This window comes from Macaca fascicularis, chromosome 8 (assembly GCF_037993035.2).
Source record: "Macaca fascicularis isolate 582-1 chromosome 8, T2T-MFA8v1.1".
NCBI lineage: Eukaryota > Metazoa > Chordata > Mammalia > Primates > Cercopithecidae > Macaca > Macaca fascicularis.
Window position 1 is genome coordinate 43,402,673 of NC_088382.1, and position 21,375 is coordinate 43,424,047.

At 40.9% G+C, this 21,375-nt stretch overlaps 2 protein-coding genes across 4 annotated transcripts; both read left to right on the top strand.

The window, feature by feature from the left end:
* The first annotated feature begins 12 nt into the window (after nt 1-12).
* Nucleotides 13-15,868, top strand: IDO1 (indoleamine 2,3-dioxygenase 1). 2 transcript variants are annotated; one of them, XM_005563146.4, is made up of 10 exons: nt 13-128; nt 4,959-5,054; nt 5,172-5,291; nt 5,884-6,002; nt 7,503-7,517; nt 9,972-10,071; nt 10,892-11,009; nt 12,118-12,169; nt 12,617-12,765; nt 15,221-15,868. In XM_005563146.4, the coding sequence occupies exons 1-10, from the start codon at nt 42-44 to the stop codon at nt 15,574-15,576; spliced, it is 1,212 nt and encodes a 403-aa protein (XP_005563203.3). In that variant the 5' UTR covers nt 13-41; the 3' UTR covers nt 15,577-15,868. The 2 variants fall into 2 exon arrangements, with proteins under 2 accessions (XP_005563203.3, XP_073854806.1); XM_073998705.1 differs by lacking the exon at nt 13-128 and adding an exon at nt 4,520-4,831.
* A 2,934-nt stretch (nt 15,869-18,802) lies between these two features.
* On the top strand, nt 18,803-20,094 carry LOC102127185 (succinate dehydrogenase cytochrome b560 subunit, mitochondrial). Of its 2 annotated transcripts, XM_005563148.5 has the most exons (2): nt 18,803-19,069; nt 19,234-19,589. In XM_005563148.5, the coding sequence occupies exons 1-2, from the start codon at nt 18,831-18,833 to the stop codon at nt 19,445-19,447; spliced, it is 453 nt and encodes a 150-aa protein (XP_005563205.2). In that variant the 5' UTR covers nt 18,803-18,830; the 3' UTR covers nt 19,448-19,589. The 2 variants fall into 2 exon arrangements, with proteins under 2 accessions (XP_005563205.2, XP_005563204.1); XM_005563147.4 differs by having other exon boundaries at nt 18,803-20,094.
* Nucleotides 20,095-21,375: the final 1,281 nt, after the last annotated feature.

Here is a 21,375-nt window from a genome sequence, read left to right on the forward strand (position 1 = left end):
TCTTCAAACACTGAGGGGCACCAGAGGAGCAGACTACAAGAATGGCACATGCTATGGAAAACTCCTGGACAATCAGTGAAGAGTACCATATTGATGAAGAAGTGGGCTTCGCTCTGCCAAATCCACAGGTAAGAGAAGGCACTAAAATGTGGGAAAATGCATATTCTTCTCATTTCTTACCTGGCCAAGTTAACTTATATTTAACAACTGTGGTTCAGTAACTTCTAGTAAACAAACATATAAAGCAGTGTAAAAATTAGAGAGAGACCTGTGATAACTGCATCTCACTTAATTTGTCTTAAATTTTCTCCCTAGAAATGGAGTCATCTATGTATTTCTTACTTACCTAACATGGATATGGAGAATGGTGGGAAAGGAAACTATAGAAAGTATATCAGCTTTACATAAGAATTATACAGTAAAATACAAACAAAGAGGTTATTACAGTTGTATTTTGAGAAGGTGTTTTGAAAAAGCCAGAGTTTTAAATGAGCCATGAGTCAAAGAGAAATCCCTTTCTCTTAGGGATATACCTTAAATTATAAAAAACATGTGTTTCTAATTTGATGGGGTTTATGAGATTGCACATCAAGCACCTTCCATGTTATATGACCATTGCTTGCTATTTACTGAGCATAAGATTCAAGCGAGAGTCTGAACTACCTTTTCCTTGTTTGCAAGTTTTACCTATAAAGTGCAAGCTATGTGGAAAAAACGTTTGCCTTAAAAACTGTATTTGCTAATGTGTCTTCTAATGAATACTATGTAAACCAATTTATCATCAATATTTTAATTATCAAATACAGCATTTTTCTAAGCAATTTACAAATTAACCCTTTCCATTCTCATAGCCATCCCAAAAGGTATGTATGTTATTTATTTATTTTTATTATTTATTATTATTATTGTTTTAGATGGAGTCTTGCTCTATCACCTGGGCTGGAGTGCAGTGGCACAATCTCAGCTCACTGTAACCTCTGCCTCCCAGATTCAAGCAATTCTCCTGCCTCAGCCTCCCAAGTAGCTGGGATTATAGGCACCTGCCACCACACCCGGCTAATTTTTGTATTTTTAGTAGAGACGGGGTTTCACCATGTTGGCCAGGCTGGTCTCGAACTCCTGACCTCAGGTTATCCACCAGCCTTGACCTCCCAAAGTGCGGGATTACAGGCGCGAGCCACTGCACCCGGCTAGGTATGTATGTCATTATCCTCATGTTCCTAATGAGAAGTATAAGGCATGAAGAATGTAATTATAAAACTATGTAGCTAGCAAGTGCCAGGGGTCAGTTTGAGCCTAAGCAGCCTGTCTCCAGAGTCTATGATCTTAAAACCATTATTCCACACTGCCTCTCTTAAGAAGGGACAATAAGACATTGCTTTTCTCCTTTCTTTCAATCTTCGGTTTAACAAGGTACATGGGATTCCAGGAGAAGATTTCTATGAACATATTATGATAATTCTGTAGATGAGTATATTTTTGTTTGTAGCTCAAACAGTTACAGTCCGCATACTGGAGAGCACCTTTAAACACAGCAAATGTTTAGTCAGAGATTCCAACCTAACTGTGCTTAGAAATGAAATCCTGCAAACACTTTGGTGATACCGGGAAATTTAAAGCATCTACCTCCTTCCAGTCTAATTTTCCTCTTTGGATTGTTAATTAAAGAAAATGAAGAGTGTGCTTTAATTTTATTGCCAAAAGCACTAGTTTGCTTTATTCATGCAAATCAGTAATACTCAAACTTGCTATTTGCCTGCATACCCACAAAAATGCCAGGACTGGATGGTTTCAAAGATGTACTTATCAATGGTACAATAAAACCATCTTTTTCAGAAACTACTAAACTTTATATCATGGGTGTTTTTTTCTCAGAGGTTCGGTTCTACTTAAAAATGCAACAATTTTGATAATTATGAATACCTGTAGAACAGATTCCAAGGGGTAAAGCAAAACCACAAAAGAAAGCAAACAAAACTCTTCCTTGGCTACTTAAAAAAAAGATTCTCGGCCGGGGGCGGGTGACTCACGCCTGTAATCCCAGCATTTTGGGAGACCTAGGTGGGCGGATCATGAGGTCAGGAGTTCGAGACCAGCCTGGCCAACATGATGAAACCCCGTCTCTACTAAAAAAATACAAAAATTCGCCAGGCATGATGGCATACACATGTAATCCTCACTACTCAGGAGTCTGAGGCAGGAGAATTGCTTGAACCTGGGAGTCGGAGGCTGCAGTGAGCTGAGATCGTGCCACTGCACTCTAGCCTGGGCGACAGAGAGAGACTATCTCCAAAAAAAAATAATAATAATAATAATAATAGTAATAGTAATTCTGACAAGGTGTGGTGGCTTACACCTGTAATCCCAGCAGTTTGGGAGGCTAAGGTGGGTGGATCCCTTGAGGTCAGGAGTTTGAGACCAGCCTGGCCAAAATGGTGAAACCCCATCTCTACTAAAAATGCAAAAAAAAAAAAAAAAAAAAAAAAAAAATTACCCAGCGTGTTGGCGTGCCCGTAGTCCCAGCTACTTGAGAGGCTGAGGCAGGAGAATTGTTTGAACCTGGGAGGTGAAGGTTACAGTGAACTGAGATCACGCCAATGCACTCCAGCCTGGGTGACAGAGTGAGGCCCTACCTGAGAACAATAATAATAATAGTAATTCTGCTAGCTGAGATGCTGAAGAAGCTAGATTTACTGTACCAGAAACATGAAAAAAAACTATTGATTACTTTTATTTCTTCACTGAAGATCTTTCCTAGAAATTATGAACCAAAAAATATTCTTATTTTATCTCTCGTAATCTATCTGCTTCTTAGTCCAAAGGAAAATAATATGTTTTCTGATTCCATATAGACACAATGCACAATCTCTAATCTAGCAGAATTTGAATGATCCTCAGTATGATTCATTATTAACTTATATTATACCATTTAGGGATCCTCTGAACCAGAGCATATTACTTATTAAATTTTATACTTGCTGAAAATGCTATCAAATAAAATGCTAATCACGGTACAGAACAAAAAAGTATGTCTGTTATTTGGGGAAAAATCACAACAACCAAAAAAGTAAGATGTGCTAGACTGTGAAATACAGAATAAAAACAACAAAAATACATTTGTTACATTTCTTTCTTTTTTTTTTTTTTTTTTTTTGAGACGGAGTTTCAATCTCATTGCCCAGGCTAGAGTGCAATGGCATGATCTCCACTCACCGCAATCTCAGCCTCCCGAGTTCAAGTGATTCTCCTGTCTCAGCGTCAGTAGCTGGGATTCCAGGTATGCGCCATCACACCAAGTTAATTTTGCTTTTTTAGTAGAGACAGGGTTTCTCCATGTTGGTCAGGCTGGTCTTGAACCTCCGACCTCAGGTGATCCACCTGCCTCGGCCTCCCAAAGTGCTGGGATTATAGGCATGAGCCACCTGGCCTGGCCTACATTTACTTCTAAAAGTACTACAGCACAGTTGGGGTGAAAAGTTCAGAGCAAGAAGGGTGGCTAAGTAGTGAAGTACACTGCCTAGATTTTCATTGCTAAAAATCTGCCCCAATTGATTAAGGCTGGACAATTACATGCAGATGTTGAAAATGTTAGGATTTTATATTATATTTATCTTTTTGTTTCATAGCTTACTTATAATATTAACTTTATTTTGAAGCTCAAAACTTCACCCATGTTGATTTCAGTTAATCTTTCCATTTGCACTTAATCCCCATGGTTCAGCATTGATTACCTTAAGGGTGTACCTTGAAACTACCTGGTGGAGTAGGCATAGAAACAGGGTATGGGGGAGTTGCTCAGGGATCTGTATCTCATTTTAGGAAGGTTCCTATGTCTTTTTATTTGTGTACTTCCGCTTGAGATGAGATTACAAATATGACAAGCTCCAAAGAGAAACTTTTATTTGAGTTTCATTTCTACTTAATGGGCAAAAACAAGCCGATAGTGGAACCAAAGTAGGTAATCAACATGAATACATACAGCACCCGCTATATGCCCAGCACTATGCCAGGGCTTATAACAGATATAAATTAAATGCACAATACAAACCTTGCCATCATGTAGCAAGGTATAAAAAGAGAATGTATGTAAACTGTATAAGCCTGGGTTTCCTTATTTATGATAGAGATAACTTCTTGGGCCGTTACAATAATTAAATATATATACTATATCTATATGAAATTATTGAACAGAGTGCCTAGTCCACTACTGACATTTAACACATCTCATTTTTCTTCCATTCAAAGAACTTAAAATCTAGCCAAAATAAGCCAAAGTAGGCCAGGCACAGTGGCTCATGCCTGTAATCCCAGCACTTTGGGAGGCCGAGGCAGGCAGATCACCTGAGGACAGGAGGTCGAGACCAACTTGGCCAACATGGCAAAACCCAATCTCTACTAAAAATACAAAAATTAGCCGGGCACGGTGGCTCATGCCTGTAATCCCAGCTACTTGGGAGGCTGAAGCAGGAGAATTGCTTGAACCCAGGAGGCGGAGATTGTAGCGAGCCAAGATCGCGCCACTGCACTCCAGCCGAAGCAACAGAGCGAGACTCCAATTCAAAAAAGAAAAGAAAAGAAAAAAAAAAAAAAAAAAAAAACGAAAGTAGCAGATAATAATTGTTTAACAATATGAAAAGGCATAATCCGTAGAGTTTACAATGGAGATTAGTTTCAAATAGAGTAGTCAGGAGGATTTTAGTGAAACCTTTGAGGTGAACTTTGAAAAGCTGCAAATGGCAGTGTTTGAAGAGAGAGGAAGAGGTGGAACACAGAAAGGGCCTTCAGCCCCATGTGTGCAGAAGACAAGACAGAGGCTGGTGTTTCCAGACAGGTAAGCCATGTGCCAGGGCAACACTGCACAAAATGGATGTGGGGGCAAGGCATCCTATCAGTGGGAAGCCAAAGCTACAGTAACTGCTACTAGTAAATAAAGATCTTTTTTTGTTTCTTTTTTCAAGGAAAATCTACCTGATTTTTATAATGACTGGATGTTCATTGCCAAACATCTGCCTGATCTCATAGAGTCTGGCCAACTTCGAGAAAGAGTTGAGAAGGTTTGACATATGTATTACATTTTTCTTCTTGTATAGCCTCTTAACATTGTTAACTTGGTTTTGAAGCATAAAACATCACCGAGATTGATTTGAGTCAATTGCTCCATTTGTTTTCAGTTAGACATGCTCAGCATTGATCATCTCACAGACCACAAGTCACAGCGCCTTGCACATCTAGTTCTGGGATGCATCACCATGGCATATGTGTGGGATAAAGGTCATGGAGACGTCCGTAAGGTTTGGAGATTTTCTCAGATTTCTTATGCTATGTGACAGATTTTCATCTAATTTACATTTAACTTTCCAAAAATTTTCTGAAAGCGTTTTAACTGCATTGGTCAAAGTTTCGATAACAGGACAAAATGAAAAAGAAAATATGCCCTGGCTTGACATGTCAACTGTTATCATTATTATATTTTTAAGTCTTTTACTTTATTTTTCATCCTGTATTTTATCTGGCAACCCTAATTACATAAAACTAATACAGACTGCAATATCTAACCTTTAAAACACATATGGGCCTCCCGGCACTTTGGGAGGCCATGGCGGGAGGATCACCTGAGTTCAAGAGTTCAAGACCAACCTGGCTAACATGGCGAAACCCCATCTCTACGAAAAATACAAAAAAATAGCCAGGCATGGTGGCAGGTGCCTGTAATCCCATCTACTCGGGAGGCTGAGGTGGGAGAATCACTTGAACCTAGGGGGCGGAGGTTGCAGTGAGCCGCGATCCTGCCACTGCACTCCAGCCTGGGCGACAGGAGCGAGACTCTATCTCAAAAAATCAAAACAAAACAAAAAACAAACCTAACTACTGTATTTTAATCAGGTCTTGCCAAGAAATATTGCTGTTCCTTACTGCCAACTCTCCAAGAAACTGGGCCTGCCTCCTATTCTGGTTTATGCAGACTGTGTCTTGGCAAACTGGAAGAAAAAGGATCCTAATAAGTATGTAAAGAGTGAGAACAACAGGAATTTTTGGAGTGTGTGCCAATTAAATAAAACAGGAGTTGTTCATTGGCTTAATTTTGGGCAGCACAGTTTTCCTCTCAGTTGGATATGGTCCCTCTCAGTTCTTCAGTTGGGTACGGTTTCTTGGACTGCTGTGTCTACCACTACAAATGTACACACATGTGACAGGTGTATAGTTAACACAGTAAAATGCACAGATCTTAAGTGTTCAGCTTGAATTTAACTATTACATAATTACATACACCCACCATTCTCAGTAAGATACAGAATATTTTTATCACCTCAGAAAATTTCTTTGTGCTTCTTTCAATTCCCTTTCCTGCGACAGACAAATATATTCTTATTTGCCTTGTCAAAAAGTAGATGATTTTTGGGGCCGGGCGCGGTGGCTCAAGCCTGTAATTCCAGCACTTTGGGAGGCCGAGACGGGCGGATCACGAGGTCAGGAGATCGAGACCATCCTGGCTAATATGGTGAAACCCCGTCTCTACTAAAAATACAAAAAACTAGCCGGGCGAGGTGGTGGGCGCCTGTAGTCCCAGCTACTTGGGAGGCTGAGGCAGGAGAATGGCGTAAACCCGGGAGGCGGAGCTTGCAGTGAGCTGAGATCCGGCCACTGCACTCCAGCCTGGGCGACAGAGCGAGACTCCGTCTCAAAAAAAAAAAAAAAAAAAAAGGAGATGATTTTTGTTATTGGGTTTCACATCAATGAAACCACAAAGTATAGACTCTTGTGTCTGGCTTCTTTTGATTAGCATGTTTTTGAGATTCTATTAATTTAATTTTTTAGCAGCCAATTGTAGTTAAGAGTCAACACATCTTTAATTACACGCAGCAATGACTGGTTTTTCAGAGCAGTCTGCTCAGGATGTAGGTGATTTTTACCCTTCAGGCACGAGATCTGCTACAATAAAGGAAAGGGAGAACCAAAGCACATGTCTCTGGGTGTGTGCCTGTAGAAGAATACCCTGCAAATGGGAATACCACAAAATGAAAGGATTTGATCTAGAAAGTTTCTTCTTATTGAAAATTAGTCTTTTTAAAAAAAATTAACCGGGAATGGTGGCATATGTCTGTGGTCTCAGCTACACAGGGGGTTAAGGCAGAAAGATCACTTGAGCCCTGGAAGTTGAGGCTGCAGCGAGCTATGTTCGTGCCACTGCACACCAGCCTGGGCGACAGAGTGAGACGCTGTCTCAAAAAAAAAATAAAATAAAATAAAATAAAACAATTAGTTTTGACTGTCCATGTGTGTTCCTTGCATATTTGAGCATTTAATTCATTTGTGAGTTATTAAGTTAAATGTTTGTAATGCCTACTGAAGAAATATTTTTAAAACTTTTTCTTTTACCTGACTATGTCTTACCTCTGATAGTAGTATTCAATCAAATAGCAACAACTCATCATTATTTGCTGTTAAATTGATTTTCTTTCTCTCTTCCAATTGGCCCATTGCTTCATGGCTGCGTTCATAAGGCCCCTGACTTATGAGTAAGTATCTGATTCTTGTTTTAGTCTAAGAATTTGCTATTTATAGTCGAATGTAGGTTTATCGATAGACTCCAAATGCATTTTTAAATAATTAAATTCAGCCAAAAAAATAATTTCAGTGATTATTTAGAGAACAAATAATCTCTGTCTTTAACTGTATCTATGATTGTGTTACAACTATGTCTATTTGATATTATAGCTATAGATATACACAAGAATACTACTCAGATACGTCTATAGGAAATTAATATGCAAACATACAAAATGCACATACATCTGTGTATCTATGACTTAATAACTCCTATGTCCATAACTAGTTACCATTGTCAATAAGTAACCTTATACCAACTTGTTCTTTTTGACCCAATCCTTACTACTTTTGACCTATAATATATACTAAACATAGGCTAAGAGGTGGAAAAACTGGGCTGGGTGCGTGGCTCACACCTGTAATCCCTGTACTTTGGGAGGTCAAGGCAGGTGGGTCACCTGAGGTCAGGAGTTCAAGACCAGCCTGGCCAACATGGTGAAACCTCATCTCTACTAAATATACAAAAAAATTAGCCGGGCATGGTGGCAGGTGCCTGTAATCTCAGCTACTCAGGAGGCTGAGGCAGGAGAATCAGTTGAACCCAGGAGGTGGAGGTTGCAGTGAGTGGAGATCACCCCACTGCATTCCAGCCTGGGTGACAGAGCAAGACTCCATCTCAAAAAAAAAAAAAAGAGAGATGGAAAAACTAAGGTAAGTATCATTAATATAAACCCACCTTGGTGAAGCTAGACTAACGAAGAGGAAAGGCAGTATATGAAAATTATGCAAACTGCCATATGATTAAGAGAAGGCTTAAGAAGATAAAGTATTGGGATCCCTAACCAAATAAAAGGAGTGATGCGGGAGCCCTTGAAGCAAGTTATTTGAGCAATTAGCTAGAGGAAAAAGGTAAGAGTATTCATAGCAGAAGAAACAGCAAAAGTGAGGCCTTGAAGTGACAAATATCTTGGTGCATTATCAAAACTGAATGATGGCTAATATGACTGATAGTAAATGATAAAAATAACAGTGTGAGAAAAAGATTATTATTATTTTTTTTAAAGATGGCTGGGCAAAGCAGGTGGATCACCTGAAGTCAGGCATTCGAGACCAGTCTGGCCAACATAGCGAAAACCCTCCTCTTCTAAAAATACAAAAATTAGTGGGGCGTGGTGGCACATGCCTGTAATCTCAGCTACTCAGGAGACTGAAGCAGGAGAATAGCTTGAACCCAGGAGGCAGATGTGGCAGTGAGACAAGATTGTGCCATTGCACTCCAGCCTGGGTGACACATCTCAAATAATAATAATAATAATAAAAGATTATGTAGGATATTTTTAGTTATGATAAGGAGTTAAAACAGTATCTTAAGGGAGAAACTGGAAGGTTTTTAAAAAGGAGGATGACATCAACAGTCAGTCCCACTTTACAGATGAGAACACCAAGGCAGACGATGTCATATCTTGCTCTAGGTCACACAGCAAGTAAGTTACAGAGATGGTCTGGCTTCAGACACCATGAATTTAACCACCACAAAACTCGTAGATACATAGATAGACTATGTTTGCACCAGTGCCCAAACTTCAATTAAAAAGAAAAACAGGGTCTAATCAGTTATTTGAATTCCGCAGTCAATTCCTTTGTAAAGCAGATAAACCACTGAGAAATTGAATTAGGCTCACAAATTAAAATATGAATAGGAATATAATTATTTAAACAAAAGACTACCTTTTAAAACTCTACCTCACAGATACCTCTGTAAACATTGAGTATATACGTATGGTAATATAAATGCCTGTGACAAGTCAATGGGATAATAGAAACAGAACTAGTTGAGGAATTTCTAGTTCTGTTTTTTTTTGTTGTTGTTTTGTTTTGTTTTGTTTATTTGTTTTCTGAGACGAGACTTGCTCTTGTCACCCAGGCTGGAGTGCAATGGAGCAATCTTGGCTCACTGCAAGCTCCGCCTCCTGTGTTCAAGTGATTCTCCTGCCTTAGCCTCCTGAGTAGCTGGGATTACAGGCGCCGACCACCACACCCACCTAATTTTTGTATTCTTAGTAGAGACGGGGTTTCACCACATTGGCCAGGCTGGTCTCGAACTCCTGACCTCAGGTGACCAACCCGCCTTGGCCTCCTAAAGTGCTGGGATTACATGTATGAGCCACCATGCCCGGCCCTAGTTTTGAGTTTCAACATGAAACTTTAGGTCTCAATTTAGTCTACTTACTGTTAATTATGTGATCTTAGACAACGGGCCTAACAACTGAGTCTTAATATTCCCAACTACATAATGGAGATAGTAAGGCCTGCCACACCTCTCTCATAAAATTATGTTGAAACTAAAATAGGATAAATAAAAAAGTCAAAAAAATCCCATAATTTTTGCTAAACTTCTTGCCTTCCTTATCCAATTTCCTCAGGAACATGGACGTTTTGTTCTCCTTTCGTGATGGAGACTGCAGTAAAGGATTCTTCCTGGTTTCTCTATTGGTGGAAATAGCAGCTGCTTCTGCTATCAAAGTATGTCTATCCTCACTTCAAAATTTGTATGTCGATTTACGTAAGCAGAGCAATCATTTCGGAGCCTAAACTATACTAAGCATGAGTTAACTTTATCCTTAACAAATACAACATGGGATCATTTAATTGGGAGTAAAGGATCAATTATTTATTTTTGTGTATTACCTAAAATATAAAATCTCAGAGCCATATACTTAAAATCCAACTTGAAACCTCTGTAGGAAATAAAATTTTTCAATAAAATGTGGCTTTGGAACTATGATACAGTGTCATAAATTCAATAGTTTTGATTATCAAAAATAGAAATGAAACATATATGACTATATAAATATCTCTAAATTAAATGCTATGTGAATAAAAACAAATCCAAGCTTCTATAAATATAAAGAAATTAGTCAAATAGGGTGTCCAGCCCAGGAAAGAATTGTAAAAATCCCAAATTTAATTTATGGATTAAGACGGGGGAATTTGTCCAGGCACAGTGGCTCACGCCTGTAATCCCAGCACTTTGGGAGGCTTAAGTGGGCAGATCACTTGAAGTCAGGAGTTTGGGACCAGCCTGGCCCCCATGGCGAAACCCCATCTCTACTAAAAATATAAAAATTAGCCGGGCGCTGTGGTGGGTGCCTGTAGTCCCAGCTACTCAGGAGGCTGAGGCAGGAGAATGCTGTGAACCATTGAGGTGGAGCTTGCAGTGAGCCGAGATCGCGCCACTGTACTCCAGCCTGGGCAACAGAGCGAGACTCCGTCTCAAAAAAAAAAAAGAAAAAAAAGAAAGAAAACCTTAAATGTTTGGTTTTTTTGTTTTGTTTTGTTTTAGGAAATTCCTACTGTATTCAGGGCAATGCAATTGCAAGAACGGGACACTCTGCTAAAGGCACTGTTGGAAATAGCTTCTTGCCTGGAGAAAGCCCGTCAAGTGTTTCAGCAAATGCACGGCAAGTATTGTGTGCAGCGCAATAGTCTAGGCTGACAAGTCAAATGTTCCAGATGTAGAATGGTTGAAAAAAGGGAAGCAAAAAGCAACTACCACTTAGTATGTTTTCACTTTAGGTATTTTATCTTACTAAACCATTACACTTTCTATGTGGTAGGTTTCATTATCTCCATTTTACAAGTAAGGTCATCTAAATTCAGAAAGACAGGGTAAATGACTTCAGATTCCACAGGCAGTAAATAGTGAAGCCAGAGTTCCAAGCTGGCTCTATTTAATGCTAAGGAACTTCCTTGCCTCCTACTAAAAACCTTTGAGAAACTTTCTACATGGGAGGGTGGTTTTAAGTTCTGGAAAAAAAAAAAAATAACTTCTGCTTAATAAGAACTCTTTCCTAATTCTGTTTTTTCACAAATTAAGAAATAACACAGAAACGTCATTGAGCTCAAAGGTTGTTGCGAAATTAACAGTTAAAAAACTACCCCCAAAAAAACACACAAAAAGGTATATAAGCAGTAACTTGCAATAGGAAATCTGCCCTACTGAACAGAGTCAACAAATACCTAATTGTTTATCTCTGGGTTTTGAGTTATTGCTATTTAGTCCTTGGCAAGAAGTTACATTTTCAAATCAAGTAGGGTAGGAGGCTGAGTGCGGTGGCTCATACGTGTAGTTTCCAGCTACCTGGGAGGCTGAGGTGGGAAGATTGCTTGAACCCAGGAGTTGAGGCTGCAGTGACCTATGATCACTACATTCCAGCCTGAGCGATGAAGTGAGACCCTGTCACCAAACGATTTTTTAAAATTTTGAAAATAGAGAGGGAGATCTAGTTTCTGGGCTTTTGGTTTGTTTTGTTTTTGTCTTTGGTTTGTTTCTTTATGTAAACAGTTTATCTGTTACGTCAGTAAGCACTAAGTTTACAGTTTAACGGGCCTCCTGGAAGAGGGCAGGAGAGTGAACGTTTATAACCACAGGGGCTTTGTTTAGCACAGACTGACCTAATGCCTTTTCCTGCAGCCTGTGCCGAAATCTGTTATCAGTTGTACACGACACCTTGATTTCCCTGTATACCTCTGATGCTGCTTAATTAAACACATTCCATCTTTTTACAGATCACGTAAACCCAAATGCCTTTTACAGTGTTCTTCGCATATATTTGGCTGGGTATGTAGTCTTATGTTTGAATTTGTTTGCTCTCACTTAACAAAGAACACCAACAAATTCTCTTGGATGGTCCCTAATATCCATTGGGTTTGACTAACAATTTATATCCAAAAATTCATATGGTAGAAAAAGACTAGACGGTTCTGTTATCACTTGGCCAGCAATGTATTGGAGGGTGAGACAGGAAAGCTAGTTATTTTAAAAAGAGTGGTCTGTGCTAGTGCAAAGGTAAAATTTCATTCCTAGAATATTTATGCCAAATCTGCGCAGGATTATATTAATTATTCTCATGCATGAAAATGAGTAGGGGCAAGGGGGCATGAAAGAAGGATCATGAAATACATCTCTTGTCACCTTCTATTCACTACTAGTGCAAGATTTGATACCTGAAAATTAGCAATTAATCTAAAGAATGATTTTTCTTTTTTTCTTTCTTTCCTCCGATAGCTGGAAAGGCAACCCCCAGCTATCAGACGGTCTGGTGTATGAGGGGTTCTGGGAAGGCCCAAAGAAGTTTGCAGGGGGCAGTGCAGCACAAAGCAGCATCTTTCAGTGCTTTGACGTCCTGCTGGGCATCCAACAGAATGCTGGTGGAGGTGAGTGGAAAATAGCAAGAAATAATCATCTCTTATGTGAACACAATAGTATTTGGATATCTAGAAAGCACCTTCCCATCAGCAGCTCATCTGAGCTTATCTGATGGTTTTAGTAGAATCAGGCAAGTAGGGATTTGGTTGCCATGATCCCACTTTAAAAATGAAGATGCAGAAACTTAATAAGAGTCAGTGACTGGTTCCTCTGCTAGAAAGTGGCAGAGCTGGCCGGGTGCGGTGGCTCAAGCCTGTAATCCTAGCACTTTGGGAGACCTAGGCAGGTGGATCACCTGAGGTCAGGAGTTCGAGACCAGCCTGACCAACATGGTGAAACCCCATCTCTACTAAAAATACAAAAACTAGCCGAGCATGATGGTGGGTGCCTCTAATCCCAGCTACTCAGGAGGCTCAGGCAGGAGAATTGCTTGAACTCGGCGGGCAGAGGTTGCAGTGAGCCAAGATTGCACCACTGTACTCCAGCCTGGGCAAAAGGGTGAAACTCCGTGTCAAAATAAAAATAAAAAATAAAAGGCCAGGCGCGGTGGCTCATGCCTGTAATCCCAGCACTTTGGGAGGCCGAGGCGAGCGGATCACAGGATCAGGAGATGGAGACTATCCTGGCTAACACGGTGAAACCCCGTCTTTACTAAAAATACAAAAAATTAACTGGGTGTGGTGGTGGGTACCTGTAATCCCAGCTACTTGGGAGGCTTAGGCAGGAGAATGGCGTGAACCCGGGAGGTGGAGCTTGCAGTGAACTGAGATGGCGCCACTGCACTCCAGCCTGGGCAAGAGTGTGAGACTCCATCTCAAAATAAATAAATAAATAAAAATAAAATAAAATAAAATAAATAACATAAAAGTGGCAGAGCTTTCCTCACACCCAAGTTCCATCTTGAAATCTGAACATGTCTATAAAGAGTGGTTGACTCTAGTGAAGTCATGTTCTGAAAATGTATGATCAGACTTAGAAAGAGACAGTCACCTGCAAATGAAGCAGGGCTGTTAGTGGGGAGATAAAGACCTCAGTGACAAGCAGAGTCTGGGTCCTGGTCTTGTTCAGCTGTCCCGTGGCCCCAGCCACCCAGAGCAATGCCTGCACCAAAGTTTAAAGATGAGCCACATTCATTGTATGCCTTCTAGGGGCTGAGCTGGAGGAGAGGAATAAGCTCCAAGAAGAATTTTTTAATTTTCTCTGTTTCGTTAAACTTCTGTTTAATAGTCAAAGGGGAAAGCATCGGGCTGGGTAAAAACATGAGTTTTTCTTAATTTGAGCACTTATTTTTTAAATTTTTTAATCATATTTAATTTTTTTATTTTAGATTCAGGGGATACATGTGCAGGCTTATTACACAGGTATACTGAGTGATGCTGATGTTTGGGCTTCTAATGATCCCCTCACCCAAGTATAGAACATAGTGCCCAATAGGTAGTTTTTCAGCCTTTGCTTTCCTCCCTCCCTCCCTCCCCTCTTTGAAATGCTCCCTGTCTATTGTTCCCATCTTTGTGTCCATGTGTACTCAATATTTAGCTCCCACTTATTGGTGAGAACATGTGGTATTTGGTTTTCTGTTTCTGCATTAATTCACTTAGGCTAACTTAAGCTAATGGCCTCCAGCTGCTGCCTCCTTGTTGCTGTGAAGCACTTGATTTCATTCTTTTTCGTGGCTGTGTAGTATTCCATTGGTGTACATGTGCCACATTTTCTTTGTCCCATCCATCATTGATGGGTACCTGGGTTCATTCCATGTCTTTGCTATTGTCGAACACTCATTTAAACACACTCTTAAACTCTCTTAAGAATCAGTCATAATCTGTCAAATGCAGATTATATATGCCCTTGTCTATACCATCAGCTTCTTACAGTAGAAAAGAGAGAAAGAAAGTGCAAAAAAAGGCCAGGCGCGGTGGCTCAGGCCTGTAATCCCAGCACTTTGGGAGGCTGAGGAAAGTGGATCATCTGAGGTCAGGAATTTGAGACCAGCCTGACCAACATGGAGAAACCCTGTCTCTACTAAAAATACAAAATTAGCCAGGCATGGTGGCACGTGCCTGTAATCCCAGCTACTCAGGAGACTGAGGCAGGAGAATTGTTTGAGCCTGAGAGGCAGAGGTTGCAGGGAGCTGAGATTGTGCCACTCTACTCCAGCCTGGCCGACAGAGTGAGACTCTGTCTCAAAAACAAAAAAAAGAAAAGAAAAAAAAGTGCAAACAAAAATACTTATTGTGAGAAAATGAGTTTAGCTCATTCAGTTTTCAAAATTAATAGTATTTTACAATAATAACAATTGCTAGTAGCAAGACTAATAGCCAAACATTAGCCTTCAAATAGAATGACCTTGACTTCACTGAATGCTATATTGGTGATCTCCTGCCCACTCTGCCCTCACTCTGCCTTTCTCTCCTGGATTGGGGAATGCTGTGACCTCCGTGTTTCCTCTTTCTCTTGTTCCTGTAGGACATGCTGCTCAGTTCCTCCAGGACATGAGAACATATATGCCACCAGCTCACAGGAACTTCCTGTACTCATTAGAGTCAAGTCCCTCAGTCCGTGAGTTTGTCCTTTCAAAAGGTGATGCTGGCCTGCGGGAAGCTTATGATGCCTGTGTGAAAGCTCTGGTCTCCCTGAGGAGCTACCATCTGCAAATCGTGACTAAGTACATCCTGATTCCTGCAAGCCAGCAGCCAAAGGAAAACAAGACCTCTGAAGACCCTTCAAAACTGGATGCCAAAGGAACTGGAGGCACTGATTTAATGGAATTCCTAAAGACTGTGAGAAGTACAACCGAGAAATACCGTTTGAAGGAAGGTTAACGTAACCCAACAAGAGCACATTTTATCATAGCAGAGACATCTGCATATATTCCTGTCATTACCCATTGTAACAGAGCCACAAACTAATACTATGCAGTGCTTTGCCAATAATGCAATACAAAAGACCTCAAAATACCTGTGCATTTCTTGTAGGAAAACAACAAAAGGTAATTATGCGTAATTATAGTAGAAGTTTTATAATCTGTATCTTAATGATTAAATCAAATAAATAAAAATGCATAAGATATAAATATTCTTTCATAATAAATAAAAATGCATAAGATATAACAAATCTTGCTTCATTTATAACTATAATCAAGTATTTCTTTAGATGAGACCTACTCTAAACTGCTTTCAGCAGGGCTAATAGACTCCTATACTTTCCCTTTGTTAATGCGAGACTTTTTCATAATTACCTGTTTACTTGTCTATATTCTCATTACATGATAAGCTTCTTGATGCAAGGGACACTCTGTATTGTTTACCAGATTTACGCATCGCAGTTTTTTTTTTTTTTTTTTTTTTTTTGAGACAGGGTCTCACTCTGTCACCCAGGTTGGAGTGCAGTGGCATGATCTCAGCTCACAGCAGCCCTGACCTCCCAGACCTAAGTGATCCTCCTACCTCAGCCCCCTAAGTAGCTGAGACTACAGTTGTGCGCCAACATGCTCAGCCAATTTTTATATTTTTTGTAGAGACAGGGTCTTGCTATGTTGCCCAGGCTGGTCTTGAACTCCTGAGCTCAAGTTATGTCTGTATCTTATCTTTGGAATACATGATAATCCCAGCACTTTGGAAAGCCAAAGTGCTGGCATGAATATATTTAATAATAGAATCCTAAGAAGCTAGAGCCTGAGAGGAACTTAAGAATTATCAAAGCCAAGCTCTTCATTTTAAAGATGGCAACACTGAGGCACAGAAGGGTGAAATCACTTAACGATGATCACACAATTAGTTGGTTAACAATGGGAGAAAAAATTTTTGATGACTCATCTTTGTTCTTTTTGCTCTACTTGGAGTAGACTAGGTGGGAGGAAAAAATAATTTTGGAAGGAAAAGGGGAGGAAATGAAATGACTGGGGAGGAACTCGTGATATTGTAAACGGTCAGCCAGCAATCAAGTACGTTATAGAAGATGAGAGGAAGGGTCTGGGCGTGGTGGCTAACTCCTGTAATCCCAGCACTTTGGGAGACCAAGGTGGGTGGATCATGAGGTCAGCATATCGATACCATCCTTGCTAACACAGTGAAACCCCGTCTCTACTTAAAATACAAAAAAATTAGCCAGGCGTGGTGGCGGGCGCTTGTGGTCCCAGCTACTCGGGAGGCTGAGGCAGGAGAATGGAGTGAACCCAGGAGGTGGAGCTTGCAGTGAGCTGAGATCACTGAGTAGCTGAGACTACAGGCGCCCACCACCACGGCCAGCTAATTTTTTGTATTTTTAGTAGAGACGGGGTTTCACCATGTTGGCCAGGCTGGTCTCGATCTCCTGACCTCAGGTGATCCACCCACCTCGGCCTCCCGAAGTGCTGTGATTACAGGAGTGGGACACCGTGCCTGGCCTGCTAAGGATCTTGTATTGGCTCCAGGTCAAGATGCTCTCTATCTTGTGTCCCACCTGCAGCACTGATGGCCCACAACCCTGGAAAGGCTACACTTCAGGCACATCAGGCATTTCTCTCTTCCAGAGTTGGTTTCACCTAATTAGTACTGACATGCAGAGAGTCTCTGGTTGCTAAAGAAAGACCCTGCAGTCATGCCTTCTCCTTTAGAACATCACCTTTATTCTGATAATAAGGGAGAGAGGGAAAGAGGGAAAGTGAGGGGCATCATCATAGAAATTGCACCCACTGCTGCCTTGTAGGTGAGAGAGGGACTGACACTGGACTCCATGTGCTCCTACAGAGGGTGTGAACGCTAGCTCCAGAGTCCCTTCTGTATTTCCACATAATAGAAACCAAGGGACTGGTACAGCGGCTCACACCTGTAATCGCAGCACTATGAGAGTCTGAAGTGGGTGGATCATGAGGTCAGGAGTTCAAGAACAGCCTGACAAATATGGTGAAACCCCGTCTCCACTAAAATACAAAATTTAGCCATCCATGGTGGCATGTGCCCATAATCCCAGCTACTTGGGAGGCTAAGGGAGGAGAATGATTTGAACTTGGGAGGCAGAGGTTACAGTGAGCCAAGATCACGCCACTGCACTCCAGCCTAGGTGACAGAGACTCTGTCTCAAAAAAAAAAAAAAAGAGAAACCAAGATTCCTGAATTACTGTAATTAAATCATCTCTGGAGTGGGAAAGGCACCACAAAATGCTTGGTATGTTTCATGAGAAGCCCTGCTGCTTTGTCCGCCCCTGCCCCGCCCCCATCCCATGCATTTTCTACATATTGCAGTGAGTGCTCCTCCAGGGGTAGGATGAGATCACCAGATGGTGAAGGTGGTAACCTATCACAGTACATGGTTTTAACGAGATGTAATATGTTTTAAGTAACATGGTTCCTATGTGAGTGAAATTAAAGATAATTCTATCCCAATCTGTGTCATGAGAAAACCAGAAATTCATAGCGGTAGTGGGGCATGCTGGCTCATGCCTATAATCCCTGCACTTTGGGAGGCCGGGTGGGGGGCAGATAACTTGAGGTCAGGAGTTCAAGACCAGTCTGGCAGGGCCGGGCGCGGTGGCTCAAGCCTGTTCCCAGCACTTTGGGAGGCCGAGACGGGTGGATCACAAGGTCAGGAGATCGAGACCATCCTGGCTAACACAGTGAAACCCCGTCTCTACTAAAAAATACAAAAAACTAGCCGGGCGAGCTGGCGGGCGCCTGTGGTCCCAGCTACTCGGGAGGCTGAGGCAGGAGAATGGCGTGAACCCGGGAGGCGGAGCTTGCAGTGAGCTGAGATCAGGCCACTGCACTCCAGCCTGGGCGACAGAGCGAGACTCCGTCTCAAAAAAAAAAAAAAAAAAAAAGACCAGTCTGGCCAACATGGTGAAACCCTGTCTCTACCAAAAATACAAAAAGTAGCAGGGAATGGTGGCAGGTGCCTGTAATCCCAGCTACTCAGGAGGCTGGGGCAGGAGAATCGCTTGAATCCAGGAGGCGGAGGTTGCAGTGAGTCGAGATCATACCACTGCACTCCAGCCTGGGAGACAGAGCGAGCCTCCTTCTCAAAAAAAAAAAAAAAAAAAAAAAAAGGAATGAAAGAAAGAAATTCATAGTTGTGACTTCCGTCCAGACCGGAACCCAAGATGGCTGCGCTCTTGCTGAGACATGTTGGTCGTCATTGCCTCCGAGCCCACTTTAGCCCTCAGCTCTGTATCAGAAATGCTGTTCCTTTGGGAACCACAGCCAAAGAAGAGATGGAGCGGTTCTGGAATAAGAATATAAGTTCAAACCGTCCTGTATCTCCCCACATCACTATCTACAGTTGGTCTCTTCCCATGGCGATGTCCATCTGCCACCGTGGCACTGGTATTGCTTTGAGTGCAGGGGTCTCTCTTTTTGGCATGTCGGCCCTGTTACTCCCTGGGAACTTTGAGTCTTATTTGGAACTCGTGAAGTCCCTGTGTCTGGGGCCAGCACTGATCCACACAGCTAAGTTTGCACTCGTCTTCCCTCTCATGTATCATACCTGGAATGGGATCCGACACTTGATGTGGGACCTAGGAAAAGGCCTGAAGATTCCCCAGCTATACCAGTCTGGAGTGGTTGTCCTGGTTCTTACTGTGTTGTCCTCTATGGGGCTGGCAGCCATGTGAAGAACGGAGGTTCCCAGCATCATCTTCCTACACCTTATTACATTCATCCATCTTTCTGTTTTTCATTCTTATCTCCAGCCCGGGAAAAGTTCTCCTTATTTGTTTAGGTCCTTTTGTACTTTCAGATCCCGTTGGAGCAGTAGAGTACCTTGTAGACCATAATAGTGGAAAAGGGTCTAGTTTTCCCCTTGTTTCTAAAGATGGGGTGGCTGCAAAAACTCCCCTTTTTTGCCCACAGCTTGCCAACTCTAGAAGCAGTTATTCTGTCTGCATATTGGGCTTTGATTTGTGCTGAGGGTCAGCTTTTGGCTCCTTCTTCCTGAGACAGTGGAAACAATGCCAGCTCTGTGGCTTCTGCCCTGGGGACTGGGGGTGAGGCTTTGGGTGCCACTGCCTGTGGGTTGCTGGCTTAAAGGACAATTCTGTTCATTGGTGAGAGCCCAGGCCATTAACACCTACGCAGTGTTATTGAAAGAAGAGAGGTGGGGGTGGAGGGGAATTAGTCTGTCCCAGTTAGAGGGAGATAAAGAGGGCTAGTTAGTTCTTGGAGCAGCTGCTTTTGAGGAGAAAATATATAGCTTTTGACACAAGAAGATCCAGAAAATTGTTGAACATATTAATGGTTATTTCTTTTTCTTTTTCTTGGATTTCCAGAAAAGCCTCTTAGTTTTATGCTTTCTCATCAAAGTCATGTACCCTTTTTTTCTGAAACTGAATTAAAATACTCATTTAAAAAAAAAAAAGAAGAAAGAAATTCATAGTTGTGTATTTCTTCAAGGTTGTTTTCCATAAGTAAGGGTAATTTAGCTTAAAATATGTATCATTTTCATAACAAGGTTCAACAAAGTATTCTTTAGCCCTTATCTTGTATAATTCAGCTTTGCATATTAAATGTTGAAATTATTTATGTATTATTTAGTCCTATTTTTCACTCTACTATATTAAATATAATCTCACAAGGAAATAAGAAATATTTTTCTCAGTTCACACCACTCTGAACTTCTCATGCCCTTTAAACAAGAGCTAGTGCAGTCAAGCAGTTGTAATGGTCAGCCATGAAATGGAAATTAAAATTTGCTCATTTCCACATAATTGTTTTATGTCAATAAACAATAAACAATTAAAAGGTCAGAAGTTCACACAAGTCAAAAATTTTTCATATAAGCATACACTTAATGGTTTCTAAGATTCTTGCCAAATATGAGACAAAATGACCCACACAGGCAGAAATTCCATCTCCAGACCCTCTGGGAAATAGCAAACTTGTATTTAGAACTCACACCATCTGCTCCTAATGGTCTTTATATATAGTTATTTAATCTTTAAAGCAATTCTATATATTATTACTCTCCTGATTTTACATATGAGGAAATTGAGATGCCAGAGGCCAAGAAATTTGTTCAAGAATATAACAAGGAACAGACAATGCTAGAGTATAAATTTGCATAGTCAGGCTCTAAAGATGAGCTCTTAATTACTATAATGTATAGGAGTCAATGTATCCAGCTTCTGGGGGAATACCTCTAGAGAAGGGGATGTCAATAACACATATACGACTCAACTCACTTTTGCACAGACACTCTTTTAGTTGCTTGACATTTAAATATCAATAAAGCACTTTTTCTAATCTCAATTGGCTTACAGAGACAAGACATCATATTGTGTTTCTTTGCGGGTGATTACCTCTGTAATCGTTAGACTAACAAGAAAATAGTGTGTGATAGAGGCACAAAATAGAAAATGATTCTTTCTGTTTGAAAAGTTGAGGAATGTTGTTTACAGGAGGTAAGTTTGATACTTAACTTTAAAGTTGAATTGATTGGTGTACCTTTATTGAAAATTTTCTCCTGAATGCCCAGCATTAAATAAACAAGCAAACATTTAACTTTGCTTGTTGACCTAGCCTCATATATAATGCAAGAAGTAAACATAAAAATATCAGTGTTGTAAATGAGCATCAGAATCATCTAATATATGGAATCTTCTGGGAGAGCTACTTTTTTAAACTATAAACTAATAATGATAGCTAACAATG

Excerpts from the sequence above, each read along its gene's own strand:
- IDO1 (XM_005563146.4), top strand. The coding sequence starts at position 42 with ATGGCACATGCTATGGAAAACTCCTGGACAATCAGTGAAGAGTACCAT. Across the intron at positions 5,292-5,883 it reads GTCATGGAGACGTCCGTAAG|GTCTTGCCAAGAAATATTGC; the intron begins GTTTGGAGATTT and ends TATTTTAATCAG. Across the intron at positions 12,766-15,220 it reads CCAACAGAATGCTGGTGGAG|GACATGCTGCTCAGTTCCTC; the intron begins GTGAGTGGAAAA and ends TTGTTCCTGTAG.
- LOC102127185 (XM_005563147.4), top strand. The coding sequence starts at position 18,831 with ATGGCTGCGCTCTTGCTGAGACATGTTGGTCGTCATTGCCTCCGAGCC.